General features: G+C 56.1%; 1 protein-coding gene across 4 annotated transcripts in view; it reads right to left on the bottom strand.

Moving 5' to 3' along the window:
- Positions 1–16,007, bottom strand: part of NKD1 (NKD inhibitor of WNT signaling pathway 1) — an 80,583-nt gene that overhangs the window by 13,592 nt on the left and 50,984 nt on the right. The window contains exon 4 of one of the 4 annotated variants that reach the window (XM_045533250.1): positions 11,328–11,394. The exons of 2 other annotated variants lie outside the window; for them this stretch is intronic. In XM_045533250.1, the coding sequence (XP_045389206.1) occupies positions 11,328–11,394 (67 nt within the window). Of the gene's footprint in view, positions 1–8; positions 223–11,327; positions 11,395–16,007 lie in introns of those variants that run through there. One more of the 4 variants, XM_045533252.1, reaches the window with a different exon arrangement.

Genomic DNA, 16,007 nt, shown 5'->3' with positions numbered 1-16,007 from the left:
GCTCATACCTGACATCCAAACGATCCCTCTTACCCCAAAACTGCTCCCCTGGAGAAACCACAGTGATATCACTGGCTGCAACATCCTCTATTCACCCCTCCCGGGGGGGATAAAAAGAAGAAAAAGAAAAAGCAGAAAGAAAAACAAAGCCCAGCTCCATCTTCAAAGCTGCAGCCTCCCTCCGCAGAGGTCCTGGCTGGAGATGCAAGCTGGCCAGGCTTATCGAAACCAAACTTCAAGTTCAAAGGGAAGTTATCAGAAAACCACCTTCAGGTTCAATGTTGCCTTTCATGTTCCACTTGATAAAACCCAAAGAAAAGGAACTTCTGTCCCTGCTCTCTCCTCTGGAGCACCCCTCCTTGTCACGCACGGACAGCCTGTCTTCCCTTGGGTCCTCTCCTGCCTCCTTCCTTTCTCCCCACCCAAGAGGGACGGAAAACATCCCCCAGCTCCTCATATATCTTCTCCAAAGACCAGCGTGGCCTGGATTGTCCCAGGTCCCTCATTCCATCCCAGCTCAGACCACCATCCAGATACCAGTGGGGCAGCCAGCGGTCAGTAAACCCACCAGGCAGCCACTGCCACCATAGGGCTGGACACAGGCAGGTGGCAGCAGTGTGATCCTTCCTGCCTTGGGAACTTGGGGGTCAGGGACAAGGTCAGCACCCTCTTCCCCCACCAAAGGCCTTTCACCCTCTTGCCATCCCTTGCCCAGTGGCCAGAAGAGGCGGCAGACAACTGGCCAGAAATCCATGCAGACCCCAATGCCAGGGGCAGGGGCTGGGTCTCAGGGGCCCTGCACCTACATCCACATATGAACCCTCCGAAACCAAACCAAGTCAAAGAGCCACGGCTCCCAGCCGCCTTGCACAGAATCACCCGTGGGTGGCACTCACCAGCAGGCGGGAGGGGGCGAATGGTGCTCACGCGGGTCACCCAGGTCACACCGACCAGGGAATGGAGTCAGGATGAGTCCATTCTCTGTCTCTTATTCCTGTTTAGCCCAGCAATTTTGTTTTCCTTGGGAGATCATCTTTTGGGGGACAAAATTTCAGGGGGTCTCTGATCACTCATCAATTGCAAGTCAGAGTAAGTGCAAGAGATACTGTTAATTTGGAAGAAGAAAGGACAGGACAGAACAGACAGGAGAGAAAGGAATGACAGGGACAGGGGGGAGGAAAGCAAAGCCTTCCACTTGCCTACCAAGCACCTCTGGGCTGACAAACTACACCCTGTGAGCCAACCTGGCCCACCACCTATTTTTGTAAATGAAGTTTTACTGGGACACAGTCATGCTCATTCACACTGTCTATGGCTGTTTTCACTCTACAACACCAGAGATGAACAGTCGCAACAGAGACCATATGGCCCACAAGCCTGAAATACACGCTATCTGGCCCTTCACGGAAGTCTGTCGATCGCTGCTGTAGGTGAACGCAGCCCTGCAGCCCCACCAGCGTACATGCTTGATGAGCAAGGTGCAGACTGGATTTCACCTGCTACTTGCCACTTGACTGGAAACCCTTACTCAGTACACAACCTGCCCAACCATACACAGTGGCCGTGGAAGAAAGAAACTGTCAGCTCTGCTTTCCTAAAACCAATTCCCAGCCCAAACGAGTCTGGGGGCGGTTTGTGGAGCTTCTTCTCTTTGGAAGCTGCTCCCTGTCCCTCCTCATACCACGCCACTCGAGGAGTCGGCTGGCTGTGTTTACCAAATGACGGTTCTCTCCCCCACGAGCTCCCAGCCTGGCAGCTCTCCACCCCCAGCAACTGCCAGATTAAATGCATTACTTGACCATCTTCACCCGGCTCCCTTTGATGTTCCCTTCTCAAGCTTCAAAATACCTTTTGGAGGGAGATCAGACAGCATTAAACAGAATTACTAATTAATTAAGCAAAGTTAAATTTTAAACACTGTTTGTTGTGTTAGCCAAAAGCCTGAACAGAACAGACTTTTTTCCTCCTCTGAGATCAAAGACAGTCTCTTCCCTCTTCCCTCCCCCAGTTTAAAAAAAGGGATGGGAGGGAGGAAGAGAGAGAAAGAAGAGAGGAAATACCTGAATGGTGGCACCTTTGATCATGGTCTAGACTCCCACCCCTCCACGGGCCCAGTGGGAAGCTCCTTTGGGACCCCCTGCTGGGAGAGTCCGGTCACTTGGGACTGTTTACCCTGGCAAACAGCAGTGACCCAGGCAGCGGGATGGCACAGCCCACCCAGCCTGGGCTGCTGACAGATGGCGCCACCCGAACAGCATGACAAGGGCTGTGAAATAAAACAGATCCCCCCTCCCGAGCAGTCCGGCAGGACGAGCACCTCGGGACTCTCCCGGCTCGGCCTGGGGTCATTTGGGGTCACTGGAAGACCGGCTCTGAGAAGTAGGCTGTCCGCTGCACAACTCCAGGAGGCGCCACTCACAGGACAGACACCAGAGACATGTGTGTTGCTTATGACGGTTTCCAGACGGATGGCAGAGAGGTCTCTCAGGGCGGGCGCCTTTCCCGGTTTGTGCAAACGCACCTGGAGCGAGCAGTTCTGTATAGTCCTATCTAGAACCTTCTGACCGCGTCCCAGGAGCCTCCACACCTGCACGGCCAGGACGCAGCTTCTTGAGAGCTGGGCCCAGCGTGCGGCTCGCCCCCCGCATGCGCAGAGCAGACATGCCAGCAGGTTGCTGAGCTGCAGGACACCCCACAGGTAGGCACGAGGACGGCTTTGCCACGCCTCCTGCCTCGACTGACGCCAGAACCTGGCTCGGGGAATAGGCGAAATCTAAAACCTGTGTGACATCAGCAAAAGGCAGCTTATTTTAACACAATCCAGAAAGGCCTGATTGATAGGAACCTTTGAAAGAAGAAACAGAATTTGAAACACAGTTATGACTAAATCAGCCCCACTGAAGACCAGGAATTACTAACATTTCAAACGCACGGCAGACGCCTCCCTCAGCCCAGTTACCTGGCAAGTTCTTCTCAGTTAATACAGCGTAAGATTTAACACAAGCCAGAGCTTCCTGGCTGGAGTTTGGACGCTCGCCCTAACATATCCATAGTCCTTTTCCAATTGTCCACGTACAGATTATCTGCTGCAAATATTTTAGTCTCAGGGTAGCTTGCCAGGATGTTTGAGTCCCCAACCTTCTGACAGCAGCTGTTAGAAGGAATGCAGATGAATTTTAATGTTAGCCTGTGCCAAATATAATTAGGCGGGTAAATCTGCTGCCAGTAAAAAGAGAAAGATATCATATGTGCATTCCGGGCCAAATGGTTTCTTGCATTATCTGCGTCCGGCTCTCCTTAGGGAGTGAGTCCCAGATACGCATGAATCAGTTTGTAAACACAGTCACACACACGGGTGGGCTGCCCTGGAGATGCGGGTGACGTTGGTAGTTACACACATTGTTCCATTAAGTCCTCTTATCCCCGCGTAGAGTGTGTTACTCTTTGCATTTTACAAAAGAGGAAACTCAGCTTAAAAAGCAAATTTGATTAAGCCACGTCCCTGCTTAAAACCCTCCAATGGCTCCTTTTTGCCTAAGGATGCGTCCAAAGTCTTCCACGACCTGGCTGCTGTTGCCCGTCAGCCCCACGTCCCCACAGAGCTGCTTTCTGTGTCTGACCTGCTGTGCTCCCGCGGCCGTCCCTGCCGAGGACTCCCTTCTGCCCCGCAACCCCGCTCGCCCCACAGCTCTTCTGGTTAAGCCTCCCTTCCTGGGAGAAGCGAGTCTCACGCCCTCCGGGGCGAGGTTCAGTGTCCCTGCTCAGTGAGCCGGTGTCACGGTGTTACTGTCATCACTCGATGCACCGTCTGACTCTTTCTTCTGTCACCCAACATATATAGCATAGTGTCTGCCACACCACAGGTGCTCCTCCTCCTCCTCCCCCTCAGCAAAATGCAACAATGGTAAGAAGCAGAACCAGGATTTGAACTCAGGAGCTGTGGAACGAGAAGAACTGAAATCCCAGTGTCCTGACTCCCTAAGCCACGGGTCTCTGCGCTCCGTCACGCCACAATAGCTGGCACCTGTTCCTGCCTGTCCAGCAGCCTCCTCCTCCTTCTGATAATGGCATCCGTGCTCCTCTGCGTCCTCTCCCCTCCCCCACTCTCAGCCTGCGTGGCGTATGGGGCCGGACCCCACCCCCGCATCAGGGGTGTACCCAGCACCCCCGCCCAGCCCAGCTAGCTCATCCCGACGCCGCTGCGCTGGCCCTGGGTCTGCACGGGATGCGGGTCCCTCGCGGAGCCAATGGAGCCACGCGTCCGGGCCCCCACTGCACCCGCCCTTTGCCAGCTGGAATGGACCTTCACAACGTGTTCTCGTGGCTGTATGTTTGTGTAACATTTTCAAAATCAGGCATTTTATCCTCAATCGGTTAAGACTGTCATCTCTTTCCATTCTGATGTCCCATGCCTCCCCTTGTGTCAGGTGACATTGTGGGGACACACAGGCATTTCTGGAAATGAGCTAAGGGGAGACTGAGATGCAATATTAGATTTTTAGATTTAGTCCCAAAGTTGTATAAGCTTCAGATCCTGGAAAACCTAGATCCACCCTGATCAGTAAAGTGAGAGTCAAATATCTGTAAGGAATAGCATGACTTGGGGGATCCCATTGCCCTGAGATGCTGAGCTCACAGGATGGGCAAGCCCAGGGCTGGGGGCAACCGCCTCTGCCCGCTGTGGGGCGCAGGCTGCCGGGGCGGGGGCAGGGGGAGAGAGAGAGAGAGACTGTGTGCATGCATGTGTGTGCGTGCGTGCGTGTGTGTGTGTGTGTGTGTGTGCGTGCACGTACGTGAGTGTGTGTGTACGTGTGTGTGTGTGTGTGTGTGTGTGTGTGTGTGTCTACGACACGGTCTCAGCTCCTGAATCTGGCCAGGCTGTTTTGGGCAAGATCTACCCTAGGATTTTTCAATATCACATGCCAAAAGCTTAAGCAAGTTTGGGGTGAGTTTCCAAAAGAACCGAAAGAGTCCTAACTTAACTGATCCATCGCTCTGAGCTCCTGCTTTTCAGGAAAAACCACCGTCGCGGCCACGCAAACAGCAATCACCAGTGCGGTGCCGGCAGGGCGGCTTCGGGCCTCTCCACCGGCGGGTGTGCACCCCTTCCTGAGACCAGAAACGCCACTGGGGTCTTTTTCTCCGCAATCCTGCCTCCCCAGGCTGCATTTTACTGTCCCTAGATTTCGCTTAAGGGCCAGTTGTAACTGAGGGGACAGAGAAAGGGAAAAACCCTTCCCAGCGCGCAGCATCCTGGCCTTTCTTTCGAGTCTGAGCAGAAGGCTGGTGGCTACTCCGCTCGGAGGCCTGAACAGGACCGAGAGGAAACATCTGTTCAGGGCGGGAGGGGACCCAGGGAGAGGGAGAAGGAAGGGGGAGCCTCCGTGGGCTAAAAATACCATGTCCCTTCCACTCCTCCCGTCCCCACCCAAGTTAAAACACGTGATGAAACTCAACTTTTACAATGTAACCCCGAGCTACTTGAAACTATTAAAACCTCCTCAGTATCTGACACGAGTCAGAATTTCCACTGTTCAAGCTGAGCTTTTATGAAGAACAGACTTGAGAGAAACTGCCGAGGTACAAAGTCCGCTTGTCCTGTCACTGCTGAAACTCGGCTTCTAGGGGGACTTCAGGGGAGTGGAGTCAGGCTTGGCTGACACTCGGCGACAGGACGGGCTCTGAACTGAGGGACGCCAGCCAGTGGGGTGTGGCCCGCCTGCCCCTCTGGCCAGGGGTCCCCGCTGCTCTCCTGTGGACCCCCCCGTCTCTCAGACTTCCAGGGCGCCACCAGCCAGCCTCGCCCGGGAGTCACGTGCAACCCTCTGTGGCTACCTCCCGGGAAGTCTTGACTTTGTCCCTCTCCTGCCCAACCGCCCTGCACCCAACTGCACACGCCAGGGATCCCGCTGCCCACTGGGTTTCTCTACCTGGACGTCCAACTGTCACCTGCCAAAACCTCCACCTCCGACGTGACACTGCCATTTCCTCAGTTCCTTACGCCAAAACTCTACAAGGCACCCAGGACCCTTTCCCTCCCCCCTCCTCACCCCCCACCCCAGACCCACAGCCCCCGGGCTAGGCCAGCACTACTGCCATTGCCTCCTGGTTCCTCCTGTCCTTCCTCCCTCCCCGTGGCCATCCGTCCCAGCAGCCGGAATCATCTTCTTCAGCTGGAAGCCAGAATCTGGCAGCCACCTACCTAAGCCTCCAGCCCAAGTGCGTGGTCTGGTGCTCACCGACTCCCCACCCGCCTCCCCTGTCTCACCACGTCACACTGGCCTCCTTTCTGTTCTTTCCAAAACACCAAGTTCCTTCCACCTTGGGGTTTTGCTCGCTCCTCCTAGCTGCTCTCCCTCCACATTCTCCCATGGCTGGCTCCTTCCTGGCATCTGCATCTCAGCTGAAAAATCACCTTCGCAGATAGGCCCCACACTCTGCCTTTCACTGGGTCTTGCCTCTTGACAGATCACCACTGCCAGAAACTTCTGTGCTCATTCACTGGTTTATTTCTTCACCGCTCGCCTCCCCCCTGTGAAGGCCCTGATGGCAGGGCCCGTCTATCTGGTTCACGGCGGAGAACCCGGGGCCCAGCAGGGCCCCCCAGCAGCAGCAGGTGCTCAGTACATGCTGACTGAGGAGGAGGTAGAGTCGTGGCTTCTGTTCTCAGTCTGCTGTGTGACCCTAGGCAGGCCACTTTCCCTCTCTGGGCTTCAGTTTTCCAACTACAAATGAAAGGGACCAAAGACCTCCCAAGGGCCCCTCAGCTTTGTCAATGGCTAAGACATCTCACACCAGGGAGCCAGGATGGACTGGCCTGGGCCCCAACATGGGAACACAGGACCCGCCTGAGTGGCCCGAAGGAGGAGGTCACCTGATTTCAGTGACTTTATGGTGTTGATTTTCACTCTTCTAGTGAGTATTTATTGAGCACTTATAGCATGCCAGACCCTAAACCACGCCCTGCGAGTACAAGGAGGCATTCAGAGATTCTAACAGGATTAGGGGAGCTTTGAAAAGAGGCCGTCTTTGATCTGGACTAGGTGACTGATCACAAACATGTGCCGGCCCGTGGCATGACAGCAATCACGACAGCTCACACACACGGGGCCCTCGCCTGCACCAGGGCTGCTCCCGGGGCCCCTTCACTGTCTTTGCAAAACCCCGAGGCACAAGTGCTACGGGGACCCCAGCGAGCAAACGCAAGTACAGAGAAGCTAGGTGACTCCCCGGGGTCGCACAGTGCGCGTGGGACAGAGGACCCAAGTCGCAAGTTCCCAGGAAGTCAGACAGAGGCAGGACAGATGAGGAAGGCGGAGTCCGGGCCGGTGCTGAGCCGAAGAGGCCCTGAGGCCCGGGTCTCCGTCCTGACACCGCCGCCCTGCTGGGCAGAAGCTGGTCCTCCAGGCACACCCACCCTCGGCCGGGAAGCAGAGCCGGCCCCCAGGCTGCCGGGGCCACACGCCAGGCTGGCGGGGACAGCCGCCTGGGCAGAGCAAGGCCTGCCCTGGGAGCCTGGAGGGACAGGCTGGCCCCCGAAGGGGGAGGGGGTCACATGACGTCAGTGGCTTTGAGCATCTTCTTTGTAAGGGTGGGACCAGCAGGCTGGGCTGGGTTCCGCAGAGCCGGCTTCCGACAGGTGATGCCAAGAGTTCAGGAGACAAGAAACAGGCACTCGGGGGTGGGGAGGGACAGTGGGCAGAGGCCAGAGGAGAGACACGGAGCTGGGTGGGGCAAAGCCGGCCCTGGGGAGGCGGAAGGGGCCCAGGGAGAAGGGGACGCAGTGATTCCTGGAGGCCACGCAGGGGAACGAGGGTCTGCCGAGCGGGCCTGGCACAGATTCTCCCCTCTGGGCCTGAGCTGCAGGCTGCCACCACCTGGCGTCCTGCCCAGCTGGGGAGGCGGGGACGCTGGGTGGGTGCTGGAGGTGAGTGTGGGGTCGCCCCTCCCCGGTCCTCAGACCCAGCTGGGCCAGCAGGAGGGGGCCCCTCTCCCCTTCTCCCCGTGAAAGCCTCACTTCCCCAGCCCTGCCACGCCCAGCCAGCTCTGAGAGCTTGGGACTTTTGATGTTTACTTTGTTCTTTCCCCAGTTCAAAAGGAGCTCCACAGCCCTGGCCCCCGCACCAAACCCAGCCTTAATCTCCCATCCCTCACGCTCCCAGCTGGCCAGTTAAGGCGGTTAAGACGCTGGATTAGGGCCGGCTTTACATAACAACGCGGGAGCTAAAGCCATCCTCTCCTGGGATGGCTAAAAGACTTCTTTTTATCTTCACGCCTCAGATGGCCTTTTTTCTCTCTTAAACAGCTCTCCAGCCCGCCAAGAGGCAATGAACTTGGCCAACACGAAGACAAAGAAGAGATTCAGGACTCAGCTTGTTCTCCCTTGGCCAGCAGCACAGAGGGACACCGCAGCCTGGGGACAGAGCAGGTGGCTGGTTCTCTGTGGCTAGGACTTGGTAGCACCGGCTCTCACCAGACTGTCCCGGGGTGGGCGGCTTCAGACCACGGCACCAAGGGTGGCCAGAGAACCACAGACAGTCACCGGGCCCAGGGTTCCTCCCAGGGGTCCCTAGGTCCAAGTGGACACATCCAGGTGCCAACCTGGCTCAATCCAGAGCAGCTCCACTCTTGATGCTCTATTTATTGTTTTTCACTTTTAAATCGTGTCGTTAGTTTTTAATTTCATAAGGAATACATGATTACATTCTTCTTGTAAAAGTTAAAAGAGGAATTACAGATAATACTACGGCCACCTTTGACCACCTTTCCAATTTACTCTCCTCCTGTGTTTGAAAAGAGACGTTGCTACCCTCCGCCCAGGCCTCTGTCCACACAATAACATACCACCGTGAGTGGTACCCCAAGAAAACACAGCGGGGGTTGTGGGGTACCTTTTCTTTAATATAGAAAATATACTGTATGCATTTTTCTGAAGCCTGTTTTAACTATTTTACATTTTGTGCTTCTGTGTAAGCTTCTATTTGAAGAAAGGGGCTGCAAAGCTTGACCACCACCACCCTAGCCCAATCCCCAGTTGGGACACTGAGGCAGGCCAGTGGCTCCCAACCCGCTGCCTTGTCAGTGGTGGCACCGACATGCCTGGTCCCACCAGCAAGTGGTGAGGTGCCTGGGCCACCCCTGACCGGACAAGTGCCGCCAACCTCACCCCCTTTCCCTGACAAGAGCCGGGACCCTTGGGGATCTCGCTCGCAGTTTCCCCCACCTGTCAACCGACGTTCGTGAGTGCCACCCCCAGGGTGGCTCATCCTCCCACAAGGTGCCCACGCCCTGAGTGCCCGGCACGTCTAGCTCCACGTGAGCACTCACCGTGTTACAGACGGGGAGGGGCCTGCCCCAGATCACACCCCAAGTCCCCGCCAGGGCGGGCAGGGGAGCCACGTCTGTAGCTCATGCCACGTCTGTCTGCAAGTAAGGACGCCTCCTTCGAAGTCAATTACATAATTGCAGTCTGAACCTCAGTGGACAAAAACGTCCCTAGTTTTTGGCTCTACCCAGGGAACCAATAACTGGTGGCCAGAGGGAAAGGCAGATGGAGAGAGAGACGATGACCGACGGACGAAGGCGCGGTGGGCCAGGGAGGAGTGACGGAGGCTGCGCAGATGGTGCAGGGGGGAGTGGGGCGGACCCTGGCTGGCCGGGCGGGGGATGGTGGGTGGCAGGAGAGGCTGGTGCATGAGTGGGCAGTGGAAGGAGGGTGGTGAGGACGGGTGGAGCAACAGATAGATGAGCGTGCGGGAGGGGTGGGCCACGGGTGCGTGGGCAGGTGGATGGAAGGACTAGACGGAAGGACAGACAGACAAGAGGATGAACTTGCTATTAGGCGACCACGGGAATGAGCACATGAATAGACACATGGCGTGAGCACTGAAGACCACATAATCCACCTCTGGGGTCACCTCGACCCCCAGGGCCTCCATCCTGCAGACTTTACCTGACGCCCCAGGCCTCCTCCAGGCACCAAATCCGGCCATCTCTCCGCCGGCATCTCTGAGGCTTGGGGGAGCCCAGGGAATGACAATAATCTAAGCCACGGAGCCCCTCAGTGCAAGCAACAAGGCCACAGGCAAACGCACTCGAGGATACACCCACAGCCAGGACAAAGCTTTCTGTCCATGGGACTCCGCCCCACTCCTCCCCCTCAATTTGGAGCCTGCTCATGTTTAGCGAAGTTTGATGGATACCTGGATCTCCAGCCTGCCTCCAACTTCTGGGCAACGGGGTGAATCTCTTCAAACAGTGCTCCTCCAAGTGCAGTGTGCATGCAAGTCACCCGGGAGCTTATTAGAATGCGGATGGGCTTCAGTGGGCCTGGGTGGAGCCTGAGATTGTACATTTATAGCAGCTCTCAGGCCACAGGTGGCCCCAGTCCTCAGGGCAGACCCTGGCTGCCCTGGACCTCCTGGCACCGTCTGAGAACCCACCAAGTACAGCTCTCCTCTCAAGGCCGTTAGGACCCCCCAGGACCCCCCAGGACCCTTGCACCACGGCCCCCCAGCCCTCCAGCCGGTGCCCACCCTGGCCTCGGCAGAGAGGCCCTTACTCTCCCAAGACTGCCCCGTTCGGTGAGTCTTTCTCTCACTCTAAACAAAACATGGAACCACTAACCGATTCGGCACACACGCTCAGCTTCATGTTCTTGTCCACTCCTTGCACCAACTCTGGGGGCAAAGCAGGGAAAAGGCCCTCGTCCCCATTCTACAAATGTGGAAACCGAGGCTCAGGAAGGCCCAGCCTGTCCAGAGTCAAATCAGCAGGCCGGCAGCTGGCAGGCGCTCTACCTTCGTGTCCCGATTCTCTCTACAATACGGCGCTCCCCCGCGAAGCAAGGAAGAAACGAGGGCTACAGGCGCGAGAGGCAAGAGGCTGGGTGTGTGTGAGTGTGAGCGTGTGTGTTCTTGCACACGCACACGGCTCATATACCGGGCGCGACGTGAATGGAGAAAGGGAAAACACAGCAGCAGCTGCACGCGGCGCTAACCACATGCCTAACCCCATCTGGGGGGCTTCGCGCAGCCTGAGCGGCTACTCTTACTACCCGCAGAGGGGGACACTGAGGCTCCACATCCGTCCACGGCCCCGCAGCTAGCACAGCTCAGGGCCGGGCTGGGAAGCAGGTGGTCGGGCTCCCACCTGGCCTCTCCCGCCTCACGCCCAGCCCACCCCCAGCCCGCCCCACCGACAGTCACAAGTCCTCGTCCTGTGCCTCAGCTGCAGGTTTTCTGGAGTGCCGTGGGGGTCACACGGCCGGCCAGACACCCGCTCCCCGCCTCGCTGCCACTGGGAAGAGAGCCATGGGCTGCAAGTACCTTCCAGCCGAAAGTCCTCCTCCTCCTCCTCGCTGAGCGTTTCTCTGAACACCTCGCCCACGAGCTCCTGGGGGGAGACAAAGCAGCGCATTAAGGGAGTCTCGGGGACAGGTGGGAACCCGGGTGGGGACGGCAAGAGCAGTGTGGTGAGGACCCTGTGCTGAGTCTTCCGGTGGGAATTTGGTCAACCGAGGCAGATCCTACCATGCCTGAAAAGTTAACTACTGAGATGCTTTTGCAGGAAGTAACTGTTGCTCAGCCTACAGCCCACCATGAAACCCCACAGGAAGCTCTGCCCGCCACCCCAGAACCGCAAAAACCAAATCAGACGATGTGCCTCATCTGTCCTGTTACAGACCCAGGACCAGCAAGTCTCCCCTGCCGGCCCTAAGAACAGACCTCAATTCCTCAATTCTGGATCCTTCTTCCTCCAGTGCAGGGTCCCAGGAGGGCTGTCTTGGGGGGTTACAAAGAAGCCATAGGGCCAGGTGTGCTCTAAGTGGGTCCCCCCTTCCTTAACGTCAACCTAAGCCCTTCAGCACGACATTCAGGGGCCCACATGCTCTGGCTCCAGCTGGTTTTCAGTCATGCCTCCCATATTTCACCCACTCACACCTTCCGGAAACCAGCCCGATCCCTGCACATGCCTGGCCTGCTCCCCACCAGAGAGTTAAAGATGTCTGGTCTCTCATCCCACGTGGCAGGGTTACTCCCCACCAGCCTGGCCAGGTGATGTCAGGTTGACAAGGGAAGTCTGGCTGGTCCATAGGCTGGGAAATTTCTGGGATGTCAACAAAGGCCCCATTGATCTGACCCACCCAGCAGGATATCTCTAGATATAGAAGATGCTAGATGACCAGGGCTTATCGAACTGTCTTCTGTATTTATTGGTATTCTGTCAAGAAGAGTTCTGTGATCAAAGAAGATTGTTTTAAACAAAGTTAAACAAGGTCCCTCACTGCAGGACTTATCAGGGCTTTTACTGTGGTTATCAACATTGTGAATCTCCAAGTGCTAGTGTATAATGCATTTTCCAAACCTCTTTAGACCATGGATTTTGGTTTTCAAAAGCATCACATGGGATTCATGTCCCAAGGAACACACTTTGGGAAATACTCCTAATGTGGGGGGGTCAGACAAGGTTTAGGGGGGTTACACTTATGTCTCTTAACGCTCCTAATGATGCCATGGTAGTGCTTCTCAAACCACAAAATGACAAGCAATAAAAAAGCCCAAACTCAGCAGCTGTCACCAACTTCTCTTTGTGAAAAGAAGAAAGAAAAAAAAAAACATCCTCTCCTTGGGGGAAAAACCCCTATACCTCTGATGGGTGCTTAAAGGAGAGACCAGCCCTCACTTCAAGGAACAAAAGCAAAACAGGGCTCTGCATTGCTGAGCTCATGGAGTGGACACAGCTGGAGGCGGGCGTCTTGTTTTGGGGGGTCTGTTTTAAAGACAAACAGCCAACATTTTGTGGCTGTTCCCTTTCTTCTCTCAAATCTTTCTAGGGCATTACACGCTCTTTCTCAGAGGTTGTTAAAATGTGGCCATTCAGGCTCCCGTGTCCCCGTTACTTCAGAACCCGCCACTCTATTCCTCAGTCAGGACGGCTTCTCTCTCCTCCGCCGCCAATTATTATAATCACCGAACATTTCCTGGGCTTGTAAACTGGCTGTTTGTGTTAACACAGCCCGAGTTGACAGGGGAGCTGGGAGACAGTGACAGGAAAGGGACGCACACAGGTGGCATCGTTAGATGGCTGGGACGCCGCGGCAGCCAATTAAAGCCCATCTTTCATGCTGGGGAAAGACGGATGCCGCCACCCCCTCACGCGCTGGCAGGCAGTGCTTCCTCGGGGCACCGGGAGACGGCCTTCAGGAGAATCCGCAAAGCCCTTCCTGCCAGGTCCTCTGCAGGGAGGGGACCCCGCGCCGGCCCCCGCGCCGCCCCGGCCACACCGCAGCCAGGTGAGGCACTGACGAGCCTGTGGAGTACTCGTGTCTTTCTACTGGCACACTCGGAAGAGCTTAGGACCCCAAACACGGCCACCAACAAGGCAGCCGTGTGGGACCCCAACAACAGTGCCCGCGTGTGTACACGGCACCACAGTCACCACTCTGATGACGGCTTCGGTGCTCCCTGCTGGGGGGACCAAGCTCTCTGACACACTCACAGAGTTCTGGCAAGCTCTGGCATCAGTCTCTTACTGCTAAATGGTCCCTGCTCTGCAGAACGTGGCGAGAGCTCCTCCGCGCCAAGGTCTGCTGACACTGTGCCCTGCAAATGCTCGGCTACAGCAGAAACTCACCTCACCTGCAAAGCCACGTAGCCCAGGGACTGTGGCCTGCGGCGTCTCTGGGCCCCAAGCCTGCAGTCACTAGGCCAGAGGTGATGTGGGATGTCGAGTCAGGCACAGGATCACGTCCTGGCTCCACTGCCTGCCTCACTTTTAGACCTCGGTCTACTTGTCTGTAAAATGGGCACAGTAATAAACCACAATAATAATAAGGCAACTGACACTTATTGTACATTTCCTATGTGTCAGGCACCATGCTACGTACTTTGCATGCACAGTCGTCCCTTGGTATCTATGGGCAATTAGTTCGAGGACTCCCCAAGGCTACCAAAATCCATGGATGTTCAACTTTCTTATATAAATGGCATAGTATTTGCACATAACATACACACATCCTTCCGTATACTTTAAATCACCTCTAGACTTCTTATAATACTTAATACAATGTAAATGCTACATAAATAGTTGTTACACTGTATTGTTCAGCAAATAACAATAAGAAAAAAAGTCTGCACATGTTCAGTACAGACATTTCCCCCCAAATACTTCCTATCTGTGGTTGGTTGAATCCACGCACACAGCCATGAATACGAAGGGCCAACTGTGTGTGTGTGTGTGTGTGTGTGTTTATTAACCTCTTTAATCATTGCAACAGCCCTGCTCTTTCCATCTCTCAAGAAATACACGCTCATTACGATGGTTTGCAAATTGTAAAATGAGAGGTATAATCTTTACCATTTTTTCCCCACAAAGAAAGTAGCCCCAACCCTCAAGGACCATGCAAGACAGGAAAGCAATCTAATGACAGCCACCCACATCATCTACCACCGCTCACGGCATACGAGGGTCACGGAGGGAATCCTGGCGGGAAGGCCTCCCAACACCCGTGCGTCTCAATGAGGAGGAAGGAGCCCAGGACCGGCTCTGGGTCAGCAGGCAGTGAGAGGCAGAGCCAGGCTTCGAGCCAGCTCCTTCGGCTGCCCCAGCCTGGCCTCAGACAGTCAACCAGGGCTCCTGCAGGCACGGGGGCAGAGGTGGCCCAGCGTCCCGGCACTGGCCAGGGACCAGAGATCATGCCTAAAGAAGCACACGAGAAACAGTCCAGCAGCAGTTCCAGGGGCTCAGTGGCCAAGTGCTCCCGTCTGTCCAGTGGGACTCAAAGGCCCCCACAGCTCCTCCCCATGGTTCGGGGACTTGGCCCTGCCCTCAAGCTGAGCCCTGGCTGGCAGCCCCGCGCCAGGTCTGGGGGCCAGGCCCCCAGAGCCACGCTGCAGGAAGGCAAGTGCTGTGGGGAACCACAGCGCAGAGAGCACGCAACTAGGGGTGGTCAGACCTCAGTTCAAACCCCAGCGCTGCCACACACGCCGCATCCCCTGGCTGAAGGAACCCGAGCCCCAGTGCACCTCGGTCTCCCCCAGACAGACAGGACGACAGCACTCAGGATGTCCTGGGGGGCTGCGAGGAGCAAGGACGCAATCGCGTGCGGAGTGCTTAGCATGGCACCTGGTTCCATGGGCGCGGCTCAAAGGATCAGTAGTGACCACGTGTTCCTTCCACTGCTGGGAGAACTCACCTGCCCCAGGTACCCACACGGACGTGCGGAAGCAGCTCCTCGCCTGCCCAGCACACTGTTTCCGGTGCTCGGTGTTTCATCCTCGTGGCAATCCTTTCAGGTATTTCTACCATTATTATCCCCACCTTGCAGATGAGAACACTGAGGCACAGAGAGGGTAAGTGACTTGCTCAGGATCACACAGAGAGTAAGTGCCAGAGCCAGAGCCCACACCCTTCACCACTGTTCTTTTTTTTTTTTTTTTCACTTGAAATCGTTGTATCTTCTAAACCACTGTTCTTATAAGAAACCCGAGTGTGGGCCCTGGTATGCAGTGACTGCCCTTCATTGCTTCTTTGGTCTACTCAGCTGTCACTCTGGCCCCTGGGCCCCAGTGGGCCCCAGCCCTGCTCCAAGTTCTGATCAAAGACCTTCTCCCCAGAGCCCCGGACCTACCTGGCCTGGTGCCAGGCTGCCCCTGCCCAGCGGCCTGGCTTAGTGGCCTCTCAGCCACATGGCCCAGACGTGCCTCCCTCCTGAATTCCTCCCTGGGCCCCAGGAATATGGGCCAGCACCGGCCCAGAGCCCCAAATCGTAGGCACAATGCCTTATAAGGCCTCCGGGGACGGGAAGACCACATCAAAGCGGGGCCTTGGGGAGCAGGCTGGAGTTTGGGCGGGGATTTTCCTCTCTGTCTCTGAGCCCTCGTCCTCCTGGACTTAATATCTTCCCTGCCGCTGCCCCGGCACTGCTCCGTCAATCTTTCTGTTCTCTGAGAGCTAACAGATGTTGGTGCCACAGGGTCTCGGAGCAAACCCCAGGTGCCCACAGA

This window comes from Lemur catta, chromosome 20 (assembly GCF_020740605.2).
Source record: "Lemur catta isolate mLemCat1 chromosome 20, mLemCat1.pri, whole genome shotgun sequence".
Lineage (NCBI taxonomy): Eukaryota > Metazoa > Chordata > Mammalia > Primates > Lemuridae > Lemur > Lemur catta.
Note: the sequence above shows the minus strand (reverse complement) of the source record. Positions and strands in the feature narration are given on the sequence as shown.